General features: G+C 34.9%; 1 protein-coding gene across 1 annotated transcript in view; it reads left to right on the plus strand.

The window, feature by feature from the left end:
• Positions 1-4,065: 4,065 nt before the first annotated feature.
• The window catches only part of LOC129273143 (glycerol-3-phosphate acyltransferase 1, mitochondrial-like), a 38,569-nt gene continuing 22,103 nt past the window's right edge, over positions 4,066-20,531 (plus strand). Inside the window, exons 1-6 of the mRNA XM_064107568.1 lie at positions 4,066-4,410; positions 11,300-11,422; positions 15,493-15,563; positions 15,799-15,912; positions 16,842-16,885; positions 19,430-19,538. Of these exons, the coding sequence (XP_063963638.1) occupies positions 11,330-11,422; positions 15,493-15,563; positions 15,799-15,912; positions 16,842-16,885; positions 19,430-19,538 (431 nt within the window). The 5' untranslated portion in view covers positions 4,066-4,410; positions 11,300-11,329. The remainder of the gene's footprint in view (positions 4,411-11,299; positions 11,423-15,492; positions 15,564-15,798; positions 15,913-16,841; positions 16,886-19,429; positions 19,539-20,531) is intronic.

Below are 20,531 nucleotides of genomic sequence, written 5' to 3' on the forward strand. Positions count from 1 at the left end.
TTGCATTAACAATTATTGGTCAATGTTAAGCTGTTTAGATAGAAACAATAAAAATGTACAAAAATTCTGAAAACCACATTTCTATCATGTCCGTCCGTGATATGGCACATTTACTGGATATCTATGTTTGTAGGTAACCATGGCAACAAACTTTTTTCATCATTCAGCATACTTTGTCCTACCCTTCTCTATAAAACACAAAAGAACCGTGTTCATCTTATTCCTAATTTGTTACAAGCCTTCAAAATTTCCAAAATCTATCAAATGTCCGTCCGTGATGAACCGATCACGCTCATTTATTCAGATCAACATTTTTCTGGGGTGGACTTGTCCTTTAATGGGTACCGGCACGAAGTAATTCCTCAAAAAGCTGTGCACACCGGAATCGGTAGACTACATGTAGCTTAGCCGGGGTAATTTTCATAGTGTATGAGCGCCTTTAGCACATAGCAAAGTGGTGCGCTATACAAATCTTATGTCGTTATTACTATTATTAATGTTGAATCTGCTTTCATACAGCTAGCCATGCAGGGTAGGAAATAGAGGCTATTTTTCTTTTCCACATTAGGGGGATTGCAGAATTTGGGGGGCTATTTCTTATTTTCTTTCATTTGAAGGGCTATTTTTTAGGGGGAAGTAAATGTGCAGTAAAAGCAAATATTATTCTTCCGCCTCAGTTTAATGAATATATTGTCTGGAACAGATCGTGGGGCAACTCTAGAAAGCATGTTCGCCCCAAAGCAGGCATTTTGGGGGAATTTTAGGTTCGATTTTGGCTGTCATGAGGGTGAAATCGCCCATCTCCCTCATGTATTTCCAATATAGTCATGTGAATATCAAGTATCCCTCCCCTTGGCAATATATACTCTTTCTTTTCTATTTTTCTTATTCATTTTTGATGGAAAAAATTATGACATTAAATATTTTTTCCAATGGTTTAAATTTTTACTTTTAGTAATCCCCAATTTTTAGAACTACATATATAATGCAGTAATAATAGAAATGTGCATACATATTGTGAACCGTTTGATATAAAATCAACTTCAAACTTGTCCAAGTACAGACAGGAGTGACAATGATCTGAATGTTATGTTTTACGGTCAAAGGTCACAGTGGATATACATGTGCATACATGTATTGTATTTCATTCTCATGAAAACTGAATAATCATTTGATGGGTCAACTTTTTTACTTATTTCATGTATGCACATTGAATGGACATTAACACTCGTGGACATTGACCTGTTTAGATGTGTAGCCACCTAATTCTTGATTTGGTAGTGGTTGAGGTATAGAATTTATTCTAGTTAAATAGTAGATTATTTTTTGTAAATTAATATCTTATTTTTCGTTGGGATCAAGATCCAAAACAAAAGTAAAATACCAACACTTTTTTCCATTGTTGGTATTTAAAACAGTAACATGGAGTGGGCCGATTTAGTTTTCAGGATGAGACCTACATGTACATGTAGACACAAAATCTTTGAGTTTTAGTGATATATTGTCACTAAATCAAATTCTATAAAATAACTGAATGCCTTTTTAAAAAACAAAAAATAAAGAAAAATAAAGATGCCGCCAAGAGAGGGTGCTAAATTTCCTCAATTTATGAATTAAAAATCTTCCCATTTAATCAATGAATGAAAAAAGTTCGGTTATCACACTTTTGTAAGATTAGAATTCATGTAATTTGCAGTATGTAACCTTCACCAAAGATTTAAAGCCAGGTTTTTATCAATATTGCTTTCAGATCATAATGCCCACATGACAAAATGGTGCAAGATGGTCCAGGGCTCTAAGTTGAATTGTAGACAACCTCACAATGTTGTCTAGTGTTAATTCAACAATTTAGATATTTCTAGCTAGTCTAGAGAGTAAAATTTGCATTTTAAAATAGTAAATCTTCTATTCATTACAGAGATAATCCATATTTGTAGGATAGTCAGGTAACTCGGGTTTGCTTAAATTATGTTTATTCAGATAGGTTTTTTTCCATATATTTTTTTTTTACAAAGAGCCAGTGGGGCTTGTTTCTTTAAAAAAAAAAACAAGAGGGGCAGAAAAGTAATTATGAATGGGTGGGGCAAACACCACTGGTAATAGACTAAAGAGTGCACTGACATGGTCACTTGAACATCCATCCATCTATTCAGAACTGAATGAATTTGAAAAATATCTTTTCAAATACGCTTTTTAAAGAGAAAAAATTTTAAGTGAGGTTCCTACATAAAAGTCATTTAAAGTTTTAAAAAAATCAATCGAATACGTAACAACACTTTTTAGAGTGGTACATGTAGATGATACCTTTTATACTTCGAACCAAAGCTTAAGATTGGCATTAAATCAATTATTTTGCTCTGTGATCATAACATAGCATTGTGGTTAACATGGCCATTCATCAGTTGCATAATGTGTACTGTTCACATTCAGTAATCAATAATGATCTACTATTGGAGCGTGGAATGTATTTTGATAGAAAGCAGAAGTACCTTGTCAATGTGACCTACACCTTCTGCTGATGTGACCTACAACTTCTGCCGTTGTGTAGAACATTGGTACTGTATTAAAAGCCCCTGTTACAATAAAGCCTGTCATTAAAATCCATCTAAAGCTTTGGTTTTAAATGGTAATATTGTCATTGAGTGATTAAGGTGCATTCTAATAACAGGCTGAATTGGGTGTCTGGAAATAATTCAACTCCTTGTGATTTTCAACCTGAGAAATTTGTACTTAAAATTGTACTTAAAATGACAACGATATCTAAAGGGCCTATAGATACATGTACATGTATGTTAGACTGAAAAATCTCAACCAATATTTTTAATAAAACAATGCGGTTCTCTCTAATTTCCAATCCGGTTCTCTTTTAACTTCCAGTCCTCAAACATGTTTTTACTCAAAAGTCAAAATGGTTCATTCTTGTATAAAATCAGTGTAAATTTTTATTGAGACATGAGATAAAATTCATATTTTCACAATTGCCCGCTTGCCCGGGGCAAGTGAAAATGACGTGCGGGCAAGCATTTCTCAACGATCAATGCTGCAACACTATGAAAAAAAACCCATGAAAGTCTACATGCGGGACTACAATAAAAAAAATATTGACCGAGTGTAACATCATAAAATGATGAAGAAAAGACAAGAGAGAGGTGAATATTCTTAATTTTCTTGATAGTTTCCAACTAATTTTTAAAAAAAATCAAGGAAATATGGAAAATAAATGACCATTTCATGGATTTAAAGATGCAAAATGTGAAATTTTAGCCTCCACTTTTGATTTTATTTTATTATTATTTTTTTTTTAACATCATAAAACGATCTTTTTCAGAGTCAATAAAGAGCTGAATATTTTTCACTGGCTCTCTTTATAGTTTCCAACTAAATCAAAACAATTCTAAGGAAATATGGCAAACAGATAACCATTTCTTGGATTTAAAGATGCAAAATATGAAATTCTAGCAACTTTTAGTGAAGGTTTTTTTTAACCTTAAGTTAAGCCCCATTTTTAAATAGCGAAAAAAAATCAAAATAAATGTAATGACTCGGGCCTACGTTCCTGAAAATAAACTTTTAAATGTGTGTTCTTTTATACTGTACATGATTCTCAATTGCTGTTATTTTGTATGACCTTTAAAAATAAGTGTAGTGCCGTCATAATAACAAAAAATTATAAAACAAATAGGGCAAGCAGTTTTTTCTATCAGGCAAGCAAATTTTTTCATCACTTGCCCGACAAGGCAAGTGACGAAAAAAATTTTTGTAGAGGCCTGACATAAATGACATGTGACCAGAGACATGGGCCCCATTGCATAAAAGTTACCATTATGGTAACTTTGCCATCCAATGGTAACTTGCATGGAATCCTTGATTTCGATTGGTTGTTGATTTTAGCGTTACCATGGTAGTTACCATTGGATGGCAATGGTAATAATAGTAACTTTTACCAAGGAGTTTTAAACAGATGCAATGGGGACCTGGATATTGATCTACTTTAAAGAGGAGAGACAGACTGAAGGGTTAAATAATGGGGGTGGTACCTTGACTTACTTTTCAACATTTGAAAGTATTGATCTGGATTTATTAATGAGAGGTGCTAGGCTGCTAGCTGTAGGCTACTATTCAAAGAGATGTAACATTATTTGGGATAGCTACATGTACATGTACTTGGTGTGATTGGTCAATAGCTGGCCACATGATCTTTTATTACAGGGATTGTACTTATATGCTAGGATGTTAATCTGTGCGGATGCGAGAGGCGGTTTTAGTAAACCATTCACTGTCAATCAAGTCAATTCTAGAGCACCAGCGAGACAAGTCAGAGTGAGCTTTGATTCCGATCTGTGACACCAGAGTTTTCACCTTGCGAATGGCTGGCTTTTGCCATCACCTGAGATTCTCCTAATATTGCAAGTATGTTTTATGTGAAGATATGAATTTTACCTCATGTCTCAATCAAAATTTACACTGATTTATATGATGGGGTGTCCAAACTTCGCGGACTTTTAAAAAATATTCATCAGGCTTAAATTTGTTCACAAAATATTCATAATTTATACAAAACCAATTCAAGAAATATTTACCACATTGACGGCAAGATCCTAAACTATAAAATCATGGACGAAAATGTAAAGTAGGTCAAGGGGTTTCGCCGGTATCGCTATCTCAAAATTCTATTCCGATCGGCGAATGCGCGCTGTGCTGGAAAACCGTTCTGAAAAGTGTGACCTAACTTCGCGGACCAAAGTTTTTGTGGAGATTTAAACAAAAACTCAAGCTCAAAAAGTGAAATATTTATACCAGATTGACAGCAAAATGCTATAGAATCAGTTAGTACCACATTTAACTCACATTTTTGATGATTTCTGCTTGCAAAATGGTGATATCGTGATGCTTGTTGAGAATATCAGATTTCTTCAAAACGGGCGCCAACGGTGACAAATTTGCCGATCTTTTGTCAATATTTTCATGATTACTGAACTCATCCTAAAGAAACTTACACCAAAGGGTAATTTTAGGTCGCTTTTCACGTTGATGATGTCAGATTTTAAGGATATCGGCTAGTTTTTGAGATAATGACCGTCCACGAAGTATGGACACGCGCGAAGTATGGACTCACTGCCATACTTGAATGAACCATTTGAAAAAAAAAAACATGTTTGTAAATTGCTATATGATGACTGGAAGTTTAAAGAGAACCCGATTGGAAATTAGAGAGAACTTCATTGTTTTTTAGATATTGGTTGAGATTTTTCACTCGACATGTATTGAGGCCCTCTAAACATCTTTGTCATTTGAACTATACTGCACAACTCTTAAAAACATTTTTAGGAATCAGAAATTAAAGCATTTATTTAAAAAATCCTGGAAATGTTTACATTGCTTTTAATGATGACTGTCCATCAATGAAGTAATTCAGGAAGTTTGACAGGAGAATACTGTAGATAAACACAGGTAGTTGGGTTGTCATTCAACAATCAACGGATATTGTGACCAACCATGTGTAGGTTTGACAATGAAAAGTAGGACTCCTGTTTATGAAAGTTCAGATTTCAGTAGATTATTTCAGTATTTTACCTTTTACAATGTAATTTCAGTTAATTAGATAATATCATTAAAGGGTTCTCATATGTCCAGTAAATGGGTCCCATTCACAGTAGATGCTAAGTATTTTTTTTTTTAAATCCAGATGCATTTTTATTATTGATACATGTACGTGTATGAATGAGAGGATCACATCCCGGTGGTTCCAAGATTCTGTCTTACTTACTTTATGAGATTGCTCGATGCGATCCTAAAATACTGGATCGTGTAAGCCAGTACATTTTCATTGTGTGAATTTATATCTTGTATAATTGTTTGGTCATTTTTTTTCCTAAGGCGGTGACACGTCGTCAACATTGAAATCTTATTCGTGGTAAATTTTTGAAATGTCATCATAACTAAGAAAGTACATGCACCTTGTTCATGCAACTTGGACAGTAAAGGGTAGGCTATCACTGATCTTTTCGCACTGGTCAGGCAAAAAAAATCTTTAATTTTTTAGGCTTACTTTTCACATCTTACTACATGTACCTCAATCTGCAACATCGGATAAGCTTTAACATTGCAACAAATGTGGATTTTCCAGGGGTCCCTTTTGTAGTTTCCACTTCCAGTGCTCTTTTGTGCATTTCGGGGGTGAAGCCCTAGTTTTCCCCTTATTTTGCATGATTTTCAGAATGCTGATGATCAAGGTTTAGATCACCGTCATTTACATGTAGGGTCATTTATTTATTATTATTATTTGGTGATAATTATTCATCTTTTGTTTTCAGAGCCAGCACTGCTGCTATATTGAACTGCATAATGCAGGTGAAACTGCCAGAGGTGCTCTAATTGTTAAATATAATAGCAAATTTGGTACTTGGGAGGGAGAATTTTTTCCATTATAAAGTAGTGATATATTTACATTCTATTAAATTTTGTGAGTTTCATCACAATATTATGTATTTTGCCTGCTGTCTTTGATTATTTTTGGTTTTCTGGCTTTCAAATTTCAGTAAATTTGAATACAGTGCATGCATGTTTGTATAAAAAGCATTTGGTGAGTGTTCTGCAGACAAACTTTGTATAGAGACATGGTTTGCTCTTCTTTTTTCAAATTGCATGTTGAGAAGGTTTATTTGATTTTGAAGTCTTTAACAATGCAAACAATGCATAAAAGCAACGTCCATTCCTGGAAGTGTTGTGACCAAAGTTCTTTTCTTGAAACTGTTTTCCTTGTGATTGGTATTGTATGTAAACTTAACGGGTAGATCCTTGTATATTTACCCTGTAAAGATTCACAGAAGTGTGTAAACATGTTTTTTTTTACCTGAATAAGGGTTATTTTTCTCACATATCAAGTCCTTTTACGCCTTTTGGACCCCTTGCGCGCGCCAATGCTCAGCGGCGCACGCACAGTCGCACAAGCGCAGCCCGGCTAGCGCTAGGGCACGGCGGCCGTGGCCCATGCCTGCTGCACTGCATGCACTGCGCTGTCTATGGTGATATGCATATTAGGTACAGTACGCGCCCGGCCCGAATATGACAACTTTTGCCATTGGCTTGTGGTCTGACACATGTTTATTTAAAGCTAAAACGCGAACGCGAAGTTTGACCAATGAACATCATTCTTACATCATCGTAAAGCTTAGAGAAAACTGCACAATGACTCAATAGGTGGTTTCAAACCGCCTCGATCACAAGAATCCCCGTTAAATTACGAGAACTTTTTTAGGCTGAAAAATACCCATTAATTATTCCTGCATTCACACCGCCCTGAAACATACCCTTCGGGATAAGTTCCTGAAGTTACGAGCATGCGCAGTATGGTCTGATAAGCAGCAAGGCGTGAAATTCAAAATCACTAGCCCAGCAGCAACCCATGCACGGCGCCGCACCCAACGACACGCTGGGCTAAAAGTTCCCGTAATTTGCTTTCAGACCGCCAAAATACCCACGACCTTGGAAAAATCCCCGCGAAAGTTCTCGTAATTTCGCCAAGTACCTACTATTTATCGGGTATTTTCTTTCGGGGATATTACGCGTAGTTTGCTTTCACACCGCCAAAATACCTGGTATTTTCTGATCGGGGTAAATTTCCCGATCAGAGAATACCTGGAACTGGCGAACTTCGAGGCGGTCTGAAACCACCTATGGAAACTAAGCTGTAAGATACCATCAAGCGAAATTGGATCGAGTGGGAAATCGTTTGTGGTGACATAAAGTAGGATTTTACGTTGAGTTTCATCCTATTTTTGATATGAAAGGGGTGTTTTTTACCCCAAAACACGAATGTAATTAACATCTTTGCAAAAATTTCAATTATTTAATGGAAATAATATGATATCATCAGCATTATATCATTGGAACTAAGGATAAAAGTGGGATTATTTAATGGAAATAATATGATATCATCAGCATTATATCATTGGAACTAAGGATAAAAGTGGGAACTTTTTTCAGGAATGACAAAATTGTTAACAAAGCATGAAATTTCCAATGGTATTTCCATAGAGTGGTAGACACGCGCGGAAAGCACGCGCAGTTAGTGTCCCATAGGATTCGATATGCTTCAAAATACATGAAATAGGCCTGAATCAAAACTCCAAACAATGATAATTTGACAACCATGAAAGTATAACCGTTATTGTTGTGGTAATTGTTTGACTCATGACTGTATAAAGGACAAAAACCCCATCTTCCTGTGTATGAAATAACCCTCTTCTGTCTATCTTTATAATGTACACTGTACAAGTGTACATGTAGACTATCTGTAAAATAATACCTGTAGATGTTTCAGGCTTTTGTAACTTTAAAAATCAACTCCTCAAAGATTGTAAATTGTTCATAATAATGTCAATCATGAATTGATGATAGTTGGCACAGCTACATGTACATGTATAAAGCAGACATCCAAAATTCAGTTGGATATATCTGATAGTGCCAGGAATCTTGTTTGAAAGTCAAAGTACAGTTCAATGCGCAATTGAATACGAGAGAACATGTCAATAACCTGTGACACGACCAGAAAATATCTTACAAAAGATAGTTCATGAATTCATCATTATTAAACAGGTTGGATTACTGTAATAATATTAATGTTTGTATTGGGATCCCTGACTCTCCAATATAGAAATTGTATTTGGTGCAAAAAACCCATGCAAGGTTTAATTGTGGGTGTAAAATAATCAATGGATGTATATGCTATATAATGTCAGATTAAATTGCAAGTCAACCCCATGCAAAACATTGATTTGAATAAAAGAGAGAAATCAAACAAGCTCTGAAAAATTTCATCAAAATCTGATGTAGAATAGAAAAAAAGTTATGACATTTTGAATTTTAACTTATTTTTCATAAAACAGTTATTGAACAGCTCAGTGATGTACATGAGAGCCAATTATGATTATTTCATTATTGTTTGTAGATTTGACAATATGGAGGCTTTTCATCAAATTACAAATTGTATGTACATCAATGACTGTTCCACAGGGAGAAATCAAACTGTTTTATGAGGAGAAAATGGAAATGTAATATGTTTCAAAGGGAACTTGAACCTGATGATATGATGGATTTGCTGAAATATATTGGTCAACATTCAGTGAAAATCACTCAAAGAATTTATTTTATATTTTATTTATTTATTTTCGTTTCTGCATGTCATGACAATGTACATAGTGTGACCATCACAAAATTGAATACATTAAATTTTACATAATAATAATGTATAATTATGATCATTTACATAACTGATTATACCAAGGTTGCAGACATGCATTGGTATGATAATATACATGTAAGTAGATGCTTGAGCTGTTGTCACACCTTTGGATATATGAAATACATACATAAATATAAAAAAAATGTCAAAACTAATGATTACTCAAAGAAAAAAAGCAAAACAAATAAACAAATTATTATGTGCCACAACTACTGTATTTACAAATATTTACAAGGAGGGTGTGAGGCGTAATAATAATTGAAATTATATCAATCAGAATAACAGTAATTAATGAATTCGTTTTGATTTTCTGACGTTACAGATGAGCAGACTTTCATCCGTATTTAGTGTGATCTAAATTTTATACATAAATGTAAATGCAGTTTTCTCAAAAATTTGAAAATAATTTGATATTTGTGTGTGAGATAAATCGTCAGACACATCATTAGTAAGAAAATATTTTCACTGTCCATGTTCCATTTATAAAAAAAAATGGACATTTTGGATATTACATTACGTGATCTAACATTTGAAATCTTACTGATTGTATTTAAAGCACTTCTTGGTCAAGCTCCTGGCTACACAAAATTGTCGAGTTATCAAACTAAACAAATAGTTGCAACTTGCAGAGCTCAGTGGATTCCATGCTGTTACAGGTACATGTACCATCAATCTTTCAGAACAAAAGTGACAGTATGTGATCAAGAATTGACTTGTTTAGCCCCAAAACTCTGGAAAATCCTACCCCTGGAAGTCAGGAAAGTACTATCTCTAAACATCTTAACATCAAAACTATAAACACATTTAAATCAATAACAAGCAGATCTGGGGGCCGTTTCATCAAAGCTGATATACAGTTGTAATAACAAATTTGCATAACAGTTATTAACAATGGAAATCATTATTTGATTGACTTAGAGTAAACTCGGTATAGACGTTGTGCATTTGCTTTTAATAGCGCTTTTGCCTTCGGAATACAAAGCACATTTGCACAATATTATTACCTCAGCTTTTGCTCAAGCGACAACTTTTTCAGCAGCATTCAACGATTAATCTTGCCTGGTACTACTCATTCACCTGGGTTGAGTGCAGCACAGTGGGGATAAATCTCTTGCTGAAGGAAAACATGCCAAGGCTGGGATTTAAACCCATGACCCTCTGTTTGAACTGAGATGCAGAACCTCTAGACCACGATGCATCCATAGTAAGTCTTTGTGAAATGGGATCCAGGATTCCCATATAGTGCAGTAAATTATATACTTTGTTGACTAGTGTCTATGTTAATAGTGTATATATTAAAATCTGTAATCAGTATTATTATTATATATTAATCATAATGATACAGGGCTGAGTCATTGGTGTTTTTCTGACCAGTAACCTCCCACTTTAAAGGGATGCTCTAGGCTGAAGAAATATTTCAATTATAAATAGAGTAAAATTCACAGAGCAATAATTCTGAAAATTTGATCAAAATCAGATAACAAAGTTATTGAATTTTGAAATTTGCATAACTCTAGTGAAACAGTTCTAGGCATGTCTTAATGAATATCATGAATATTCATTAGGTGGGGTGATGATGCCATATCCCCACTTGTTCTTTTGTACTTTATTCTATGAAATTAGATTTATTCAAAAATTTTCTACCAAGAATTCAAACAATTGGATTGACAGCTGATTATTTAAGTGCATTAGTTATTCATTGCTGCAACTTATTTCATCAGAACGGAGACACATAATTTACACATGTATGAAAAAATCAAACAATTATGATTTTATGTAAGAAAGGGGAATGTGGTGATGTGACGTCCATGTAACTGTTTAAAAAAAATATTGCTTAACTTTAGAATTTAATAATTTTGTTATTTCTTATCCAAATTTGATGAAATTGTCGGCATTTTCCTCTGTGAATTTTACTCTATTTATTTAGATATAAATATTCTCAGCCCTCAGCATCCCTTTAAACTCAGTCCAAGTAAGACTGTATCTCCTGTTATCACCTTCATTTAATCTTTTCTCTCTATTTGTGTGTCTGTCCCCCTCCTTCATCACTAATAGGACCTGGTGCCAGAGCTTGCTAAATTCAAGATGTCTCCTCCGTCGCAGACAGTGAATGGTTCATCTGAGATGAAGCGTCCCTTCATTGGTCGATGCTGTAATCAATGTGCACAACTCAGCAGGGTGAGAACATCTTCTATCCATTCATTAATGTCTATGTTGCACAAGGTTTCAGCTTTTTGGTGTATTTCAGCTATTTTTGCTTCTGATTTTCAGCTTAATTTTAACTTATTTTTACTTTCCTCTGTCCCAAAGTATGGGAGCTCTTTCAATTTCACCTTTTTTCAACACTCTTCAGCTTTTTTTTCCAGCCATATATGTAGGCCTAGGATTCTACACATTAGTCACATTTGCTCTATGGTGGCCGCATGTTGAGCCGAAAATAGCAGTTTTAATATTTTTTGTAATAGCTACATATACAGTAGGTAGTTTGAATAAAAATGAATAAAACAGTCGTTTTCAACTCTCCTTACTAGGTGGTTTCAAACCGCCTCGATCACAAGAATCCCCGTTAAATTACGAGAACTTTTTTAGGCTGAAAAATACCCATTAATTATTCCTGCATTCACACCGCCCTGAAACATACCCTTCGGGCTAAGTTCCTGAAGTTACGAGCATGCGCAGTATGGTCTGATAAGCAGCAAGGCGCGAAATTCAAATTCACTAGCCCAGCAGCAACCCATGCACGGCGCCGCACCCAACGACACGCTGGGCTAAAAGTTCCCGTAATTTGCTTTCAGACCGCCAAAATACCCACGACCTTGGAAAAATCCCCGCGAAAGTTCTCGTAATTTCGCCAAGTACCTACTATTTATCGGGTATTTTCTTTCGGGGATATTACGCGTAGTTTACTTTCACACCGCCAAAATACCTGGTATTTTCTGATCGGGGTAAATTTCCCGATCAGAGAATACCTGGAACTGGCGAACTTCGAGGCGGTCTGAAACCACCTACTGCCCCGTAGAGCAAATGTGTTTTAATACTGTCATTTAAACTGTACATATATGCCTACAGATGCTAAAGTACATATAAATCTCCAGCGTTGATATTGATAAGGGAGTATCATCAAATATGATACAAGCAGTAGGTCCATGATACAAGTGATGATTGATAAGCTCAGCTACTTGACCCTAGTTTACAGGCACAGACCCCTGGTATTCACTTACTGCATTATAATGCAGAGTCTGAAGTAGTGAGACTAAGATTCACTGTGTTCTGTGACTGGCTCAGAGTCAGACCATAGTAGGTCCATGCTCAGACAGTCTCTTTGGAGTCTAGTCTTCACCCCAGACCTGTTATTGGTTGAAGTGTCAATTATGAGTCTGTGTTTGCAGACTAACTTGACCCAGTTACCCCTGGCTAAAGAGGGTCAAGTGATGAAAACAACACTACTGGACTAGATCACTGCATTTTATACATGTACAAGTGTTTTACTCCTATCAACTAACCTTGTAAATGAAAATGACACTGAGTAATATGGCATTGACCTGCATAATTTCCTTTTTCTTTGTAGGAAACAATACATGTATTCGCTTTTAACTATATGTACTTGTATCTGTACTTCAATTGTACATGTTAAAACAGAACTATTTGCTTGTTTGTGAGCAATTTTAATTGGTATGTATTCTAAAAGTTTTACAGAGAGCAGGTATGCTCTGTATACTTTCAATTTGTGCACATGTTGCAAGCCTACAAATCTTATTTAAAGTTTATGAAAAAGTGAGAATCATATATACATGTATCATATATCCCTATTCCATTCCCTACATGGCCAGTTCAAAATCCCCATTGGTAAAAGAAATTGATTACGGCTTTTTGTATGTTTAAGAAATTCATACATTTCTGAATGTTTTCAAGGTATTTTTTTTTTCTTTTTTTTTATTCAAAACATTTTATAGTTTACATTGCCTATTCAAATGTATGTTCAGCCAAATTATTATGCACTGTACATGATACACTGTGCATGTTTATTAAATTGGCAGTGACTTGTATACAGTTTATTTTACAGATATGTTATTTTGCTTACAGTTAAGCATAATAAACGGTCAGAATCAGAAATCAATAGCTTCGGCTTCTTTAGAAGTGTAATTATTGCAACTTATACCCTTGTATGTTGACACATGCAAGGTCAATACAAGGTTTAATTGCCGAAATTACACAAGTGCATAAATACATGTTTTAGTTGGCATTGGTGATAGTGCTGATATTCCCTGTAACCATGGGATAATCTTCACCTCATTGCCATTGATAAGTTACAAAGTCACCTAAACAAGAGAGAGAGGGAGAATGGGGCGAAGAGGGTTTTCTGACATTTGCTCCATCAACAATTGCTCCAATGGAAAATCTGCACATTAAGCCAAATTTAAAACCTAACCTCCAAAACTAAAAAAACTCTAATAATTCAATATTATTCTGAACCATGCCACATTACATTTTCATTGAACAAAATAATAATGTTAAGTGTCTCTTTTGTAGGTTTCAAAAGAGTGAATTTCACTTTTAATAGCCCTCATATGTATTCCCAGTTGTTGTGTGTCCGGACGATCAATTTTAGAAAGTCATTTGGAAAAATTTACAAGTGAAATTTCATCAATTTTTGTCTCACCTGCATAGCAGAGTGAGACTATAGGCGCCGCTTTTCCGACGGCGGCGGCGACGGCGACGGCGGCGTCAACACCAAATCTTAACCTGAGGTTAAGTTTTTGAAATGACAGCATAACTTAGAAAGTATATGGACCTAGTTCATGAAACTTGGCCATAAGGTTAATCAAGTATTACTGAACATCCTGCCTGAGTTTCATGTCACATGACCAAGGTCAAAGGTCATTTAGGGTCAATGAACTTAGACCATGTTGGGGGAATCAACATCAAAATCTTAACCTAAGGTTAAGTTTTTGAAATGTCATCATAACTTAGAAAATATATGGACCTAGTTCATGAAACTTATACATAAGCTTAATCAAGTATCACTGAACATCCTGCATGAGTTTCACGTCACATGACCAAGGTCAAAGGTCATTTAGGGTCAATGAACTTTGGCCGAATTGGGGGTATCTGTTGAATTACCATCATAACTTTGAAAGTTTATGGATCTGATTCATGAAACTTGGACATAATAGTAATCAAGTATTACTGAACATCCTGTGCAAGTTTCAGGTCACATGATCAAGGTCAAAGGTCATTTAGGGTCAATGAACTTTGGCCAAATTGGGGTATTTGTTGAATTACAGCCATAAATTTGAAAGTGTGTTGGTCTAGTTCATAAAACTTGGACATAATAGTAATCAAGTATCACTGAACATCCTGTGCGAGTTTCAGGTCACATGATCAAGGTCAAAGGTCATGTAAGGTCAAAGAACTTTGGCCACGTTGGGGGTATTTGTTGAATTGCCATCATGTCTCTATAAGTGTATTGGTCTAGTTCATAAAACGTGGAAATAAGAGTAACCAAGTATCACTGAACATCTTGTGCGAGTTATAGTAGTTTTCAAAATCAGCACTGCTGCTATATTGAATCGCGTGATGCAGGTGAGACGGCCAGAGGCATTCCACTTGTTAGTACAAAATATTAGGAAATATTATAGAGACTATATTGCAGTCTCCGAAACAGAGTCTTTGTTTTGTTTTTAAATTGAATGAAAATGGTGAAGATTCTTTACTTCCAGGCATTTCATGCAAATATAAATTGGTACTTTCCTACATACAGGTGTAGGAACCTCCAAAGTGTGTGTAACAAGATGAATGTATGCACGAACTTGGGACACCATTGTTGTTGTTTTTTTCTGTTAAAAAATAAAGACTGATTTTCATACTTTTCCTCTATTTTTTTGGGGAGATATTCAGTACTTGTAGATGTACTCTCCACAATGTATCAAGGTACGCAGATATAGCCCCCCCCCCCCCCCCCCCCCCACCTATGTATTGATACTTACTTGTCCATTTCATATTAAAGTTCTAACCAAGATTTTAAGATTTTTCAATTGAGAAGCAACTTTTTTCACTTTTGGACATATACCTTTACATTTAATTCATGATTATAGACTGAATGGCTTGGCTAAATCAAAATTGAGCAGGAAATTCATAAAAAGTACAGTTGAAGTACTAGAGTTTTATGCAGGGAACGTTTTTAACCTTTTACATATTTTTTGTGGTAAAAATTTTCAATTTTTCTTGTCTTTGTATTATTTATTTAGGAGATGTTCTACTCAGATGACTTGCCTAGTATGGGTCTAAGGAACATCTTAAAAATGACAGCTCCTCCCAGGTAAGATGATGTCGATATATTCCATTACATGAGGCATGGTTTTTTTTTTCCTCTAGAAGCCAAACACCAATATTCTAAAGTCACTTCTAATTTAATCTCTGGCCTTAATTTCTATCTACATGTAACTATGAAAAGCCCATTTTGACCCAAATCTCTTACAGTACTATAAGTTCAATTATCGATTCATTTTTCACTTAATGATTGATAACCTGTTCTTGGTCTTTCTTACATTCAGAGCTGGTTTGCTGTTCAGATACTTTCCACATGTCGATCATGCTTTGTTCAGAGCAGTCAATCATTCATATCCCTCTGTACCTGATGTTTCTCAAAGAGTGTTGGAGAATCAAAGGTAAGTATCCTCAGAAAAACAATGAGGTTAATATCGGAAATTTGTATTTAATCAACAAAATTATCTGGAGTCATAGGGTTTCTTATAGAGGTTGAGTTGTGGACACCATACCTGATATGTCTAATCCCAGGGACTTGTTTCATAAAACTTGTTATAATAACAAATTTGCAATAACAGTTTTGAGCTACTGAAATCGATCAATTTGATTGGCTGATAGTATAAATTTGTTGTAGAAATTGTGCATTTGTTATAACAAGTCTTTATGAAACTGGAGCCAGACCTGATGCCTCAATGCCCAGATCCTGTGGTCTAGGTAAATCTCTGTTGACATTGACATGATCAACACGGCTTGGGGAGGTGCTCTATATTTGTATTGAAATTCAGCATTGTGCCAAAACTTAACCAACTTCAATATGAATATCACCCTCTACAACCATATTTTGGGAGGCTGTTCTACCTATCTACTACTCTCAGTTATATGCATATCTTTATCACATCTATGTGATCCATGCTTTACATTGCCTGGTAACACCAATGTGTAGATGTGCATTTTACCAAGAGATGTTTGTATAGCAGTGAAGCTGAATCCAGCCCCTGTCAGAGGCTAAGAATGCAAAATATATTGCACAATAAATGCGAGGCTGTATTATTTTCATGATTTTGATTGTTAGATTTGTCTTAATATCAGTCACATGCATAGAAAGAGTGGTGTAAGTAAACTTTTTTACAAGGCATGACCTGGGGATAAGGTGAACAAGAGACAAAAGTGCTGTTATAGGCCCTAATTCATGAAAGGGTGTGCATAGTCCATGGATACATATATGTACCCCTTGGGTTTAAACCTCTTCTATGAATTTCAACAAAAATGTCCATGGAGATGATTGTTTTCACTATATTTGTTTTTATTACTGATTTTGTTTTACTTTCAGAGTTCAGCTTGCTGTTCATAAAAGTGCAATGTCAGATAGTGAAGGTTTGTACACTTATCTTTAATAAATTGAAACTATTTGATTATCATTAGCACTGATAACAGCATACGATACTAAATGAATCTGCTGATTATTGTGAATGAAAGTGTCAGCAATTGGTATGACCTAATATTATTCATCCTCCTAGTAATAATAAAGGAAATTATTTGATATTATGAAGTACCATATCAGCACCATATTAGTCTTCCTTTAAAGTATTTTTTTAAAGGAGGCTCATCATTTTATGGGCTTTTTATTCTTTTAGATACCAATTAGTTGATAAATGGAGTTAGCATATACAGAGCTGCCAACCATTACGTTTTTGCCGTAATCATTACGTTTTTTCATTCAAATTACGGCATTATGGTTTTTCTTTTCAAATTACGTTTTTTGACAATTTTGATAATGTGTGTACATAATTGTATGTATGTGGAGTGCGTGTTGAGCCCGAGATTAGCCTGGTACTTGCGCGTGCGTAGTCGCCCGCCGGCCGGTTTTCCAACGCACTTTAATAATTTGATAGCGTGCACGTACATATACGTTAGTTGAATATGCGAGCGGCATGCATGGTACGAATCGCGATGTATAGCGACTGGTAAATACGTCTGTAAGGATGATGACGTCATCCAAGATGGCAACTTACGATGACAAACGAAAGGATCGAGGATGATTATGTTTTGATCATCATTTGAAAGGAAATAACAGTAACTGCGGTCTAAGGTACGATATTTCTGAATTTTATATATTTTATCTTAAATTTGCATGTAATTTCTTTCCTATAAAGGGATGTTTTATGTACAAAAAAACGATCCGAAAATCTGATTTCCACCGATTGTTAGATCTGACGTTACTGCTATTACGTTGTCATTACGCACAGGCCAACACTCTTCAGGTGAGTGGAGCCAACGTTTGTTCTTGCAGCGCAGAGCGAGGAGTACGATTAATTAGGTAGGGTAATTCCCCAAATGTAGTAAGAGAAGAGTCCATTTGTAATGGAGGGGGATTTGGAGGTTTGAGGGAAATTATTATTCCATTTGCAAAATTTTACAAAAATACTCATCATGTATATTAAAGATTGAATCATCAAAAGATATTTTTCATATACTTTAAAATTAATTGCAGTGATAAAGAAATGATATTTTGAGGCTATTTTCTTGAATTGATTAATATAAATTCCCTTCGGATAACGATACTGTCTGGTTAATTTTCATCAACCCGTATCAAACAAATACGATGAATTCGGCTTTGAGAGACCTGGAAAGCTCTTCATTGTCCCCTGAAGTAATAATTCTGGGTGATATTCAACATTTATTGATAGTTTCACATGATTTATACTAGAGAGATGTCCTACTGCCTTTGGAATTCATTAAAAAATTTGGCACTTAAGCATTCTGTTTAGCAGGAATGGGAAGATTTCTCCCCCGGTTCTGGCGGCCTAGATGTCTGCTCTATAGTGCTGTCACTGCTGGGGATGATTGAGTGTGCGTGCAGTGTGATTGAGGCTGAGCTGTGCACATCGTGAAGTGATTTACGATGGGACTTTTGTGGAATGATTTCAACTTCTTATCTATAGATCTATTTGAATTTTAGATTAGATTGATTTATGAATAATTTTTCTATATTTGTGGAATGTTACATGTACACTTCCATTTTATGACATTTTAATTTTAAAGGGTACTGTTTGGCAAAAACAATGTTACTTGGGAAGAGAAGTCTGAATTGATGTCAACTTTTTTTTATTTCTCTTAGTCTACAATTTGGTAGTTTTGTCAGGAAACTCAACATAAAACAATGAATTATTTTAGAAGTGGAAAGGAAGCCCCAGAAAAATGGAGCCCTAAAAATTTTCACCAGAACTGATTTTGGTGCCCCTGAAAGAATTTTTTCTCGACAGTTCTTCACTTTGATAAGTGCCAGAGTAGGTTGCACTACAAAATGAAAGGCCTACTTGTCATTTTTAGAAAAATTTGTCTAGGTGCCCATTTGACTAGAATAAAAGTGGCCTTCATGCCCTTTAGAATGGCCTTGATACCCCTTGAAATTTTGGGGCATCCAAGGCCACTTTGCCGGTTGCCCCAAGCTGAAAGTGCCCATTTAAAAATGGCCTTGCCCCTCTCAATTCTCAATTCAAGCCCTGCTACTGACTTAATTAAAGTTGGTAGATTATATCAAACGGCCCAAGACTAAGGGTCCAATTTGTAACACTCCGTTACTTAGCCCAGACTAGGCCTAGAGATCAACTTTTTTTAAATTGTTCACTGCATACATACTTTTTGCATTGGATGTTTGTCGCGCGTGGTTTTAAGGTTCGTTTTAACACATTCCTTTTTTTTGTTGGAAATTCCTTTTTTTGGCCATAATGATTCCTTTTTTTGCTTGCACAAGGTTGGCAGCTCTGCGTATACATAATGATATTGAGTATATATCATGTGTAGACCCTGCATGAGGAATATATCTATTTTCCTATATTTTCTTACCCATACACTTTCCCATATTTTTATGTATACAGAATTCTCATGAGCATGAACTTTATATTTCCTGTTTAATAGGTCGTTTAGACACAGAGAGTGAGTACCAGAAGGCCACTGATAAACACAGAAGGAGAGCAATGAATGTCCTTAGACACATGGCAGCAACGATATCAAATTCACTCATCAGGTAATAATAGACATCACTACTATATCAAAATAGTATTATACAAATATATATACAAAGCATGAAGAAACATAAAATAAATAATACTTTCGAGCATAATAATGAATGCAAAATAACCACATTCTCAACATAATATTTCAAATATTTGTTATGATTATTAGCTCATCCGCCCCGAAGGGCCAGATGAGCTTATGCCAAGTCGTCCGTCGTCTGTCGTCCGTCCACAATTTCAAGATGCTTCTTCTTCGCCATTTCAAGTCTGATTTCAATTCTGTTTGCTTTATATGATAGCATTAGGTGGGGGATTCAAAACTTCTACACAGAATTTTGAAACTTATTAAATATGCTAATTTATGCGCATTTTTCAAAATTCACAAAAAATGCTTCTTCTTTATTTGTTGACCGATTTTGAATTTTTTGCTTCCATCTGGTAGAGCTTTATGAGGTTCACCAAAATTCTACACAGAATTTTTAAATTTGGAGTAGAAAATTATTTATGCTAATTTATGCGAAATTCATAAATCACAGAAAATACCTTTTCTTTATTTGTTGACTGAATTTCAAAATGCTTCTTCTTCGTCATTTCATGTCTGATTTCAATTCTGTTTGCTTTATATGATAGCATTAGGTGGGGGATTCAAAACTTCTACACAGAATTTTGAAACTCATTAAATATGCTAATTTATGGGTATTTTTAAAAATTCACATAAAATGCCTCTTCTTCTTTGTTTGTTGACCGATTTTGATTTTTTTTTCTTCCATCTGGTAGAGCTGCATGAGGTTCACCAAACTTGTACACAAAATTTTGAAATTTTCTCTAGAAAATTATTTTTGCTAATTTATGCAAAATTTATTCATAAATCACAAAATGTTTTTTCTTCATTTATTGATCAATTTCAATATTGTTTGCTTTATATGATAGCTCGAGGTGGAGATAGAAAATTTCAACACAGAATTTTGAAACTCATTAAATATGCTAATTTATTCATATATTTT

Source organism: Lytechinus pictus, chromosome 12 (assembly GCF_037042905.1).
Source record: "Lytechinus pictus isolate F3 Inbred chromosome 12, Lp3.0, whole genome shotgun sequence".
NCBI classification, from domain to species: domain Eukaryota; kingdom Metazoa; phylum Echinodermata; class Echinoidea; order Temnopleuroida; family Toxopneustidae; genus Lytechinus; species Lytechinus pictus.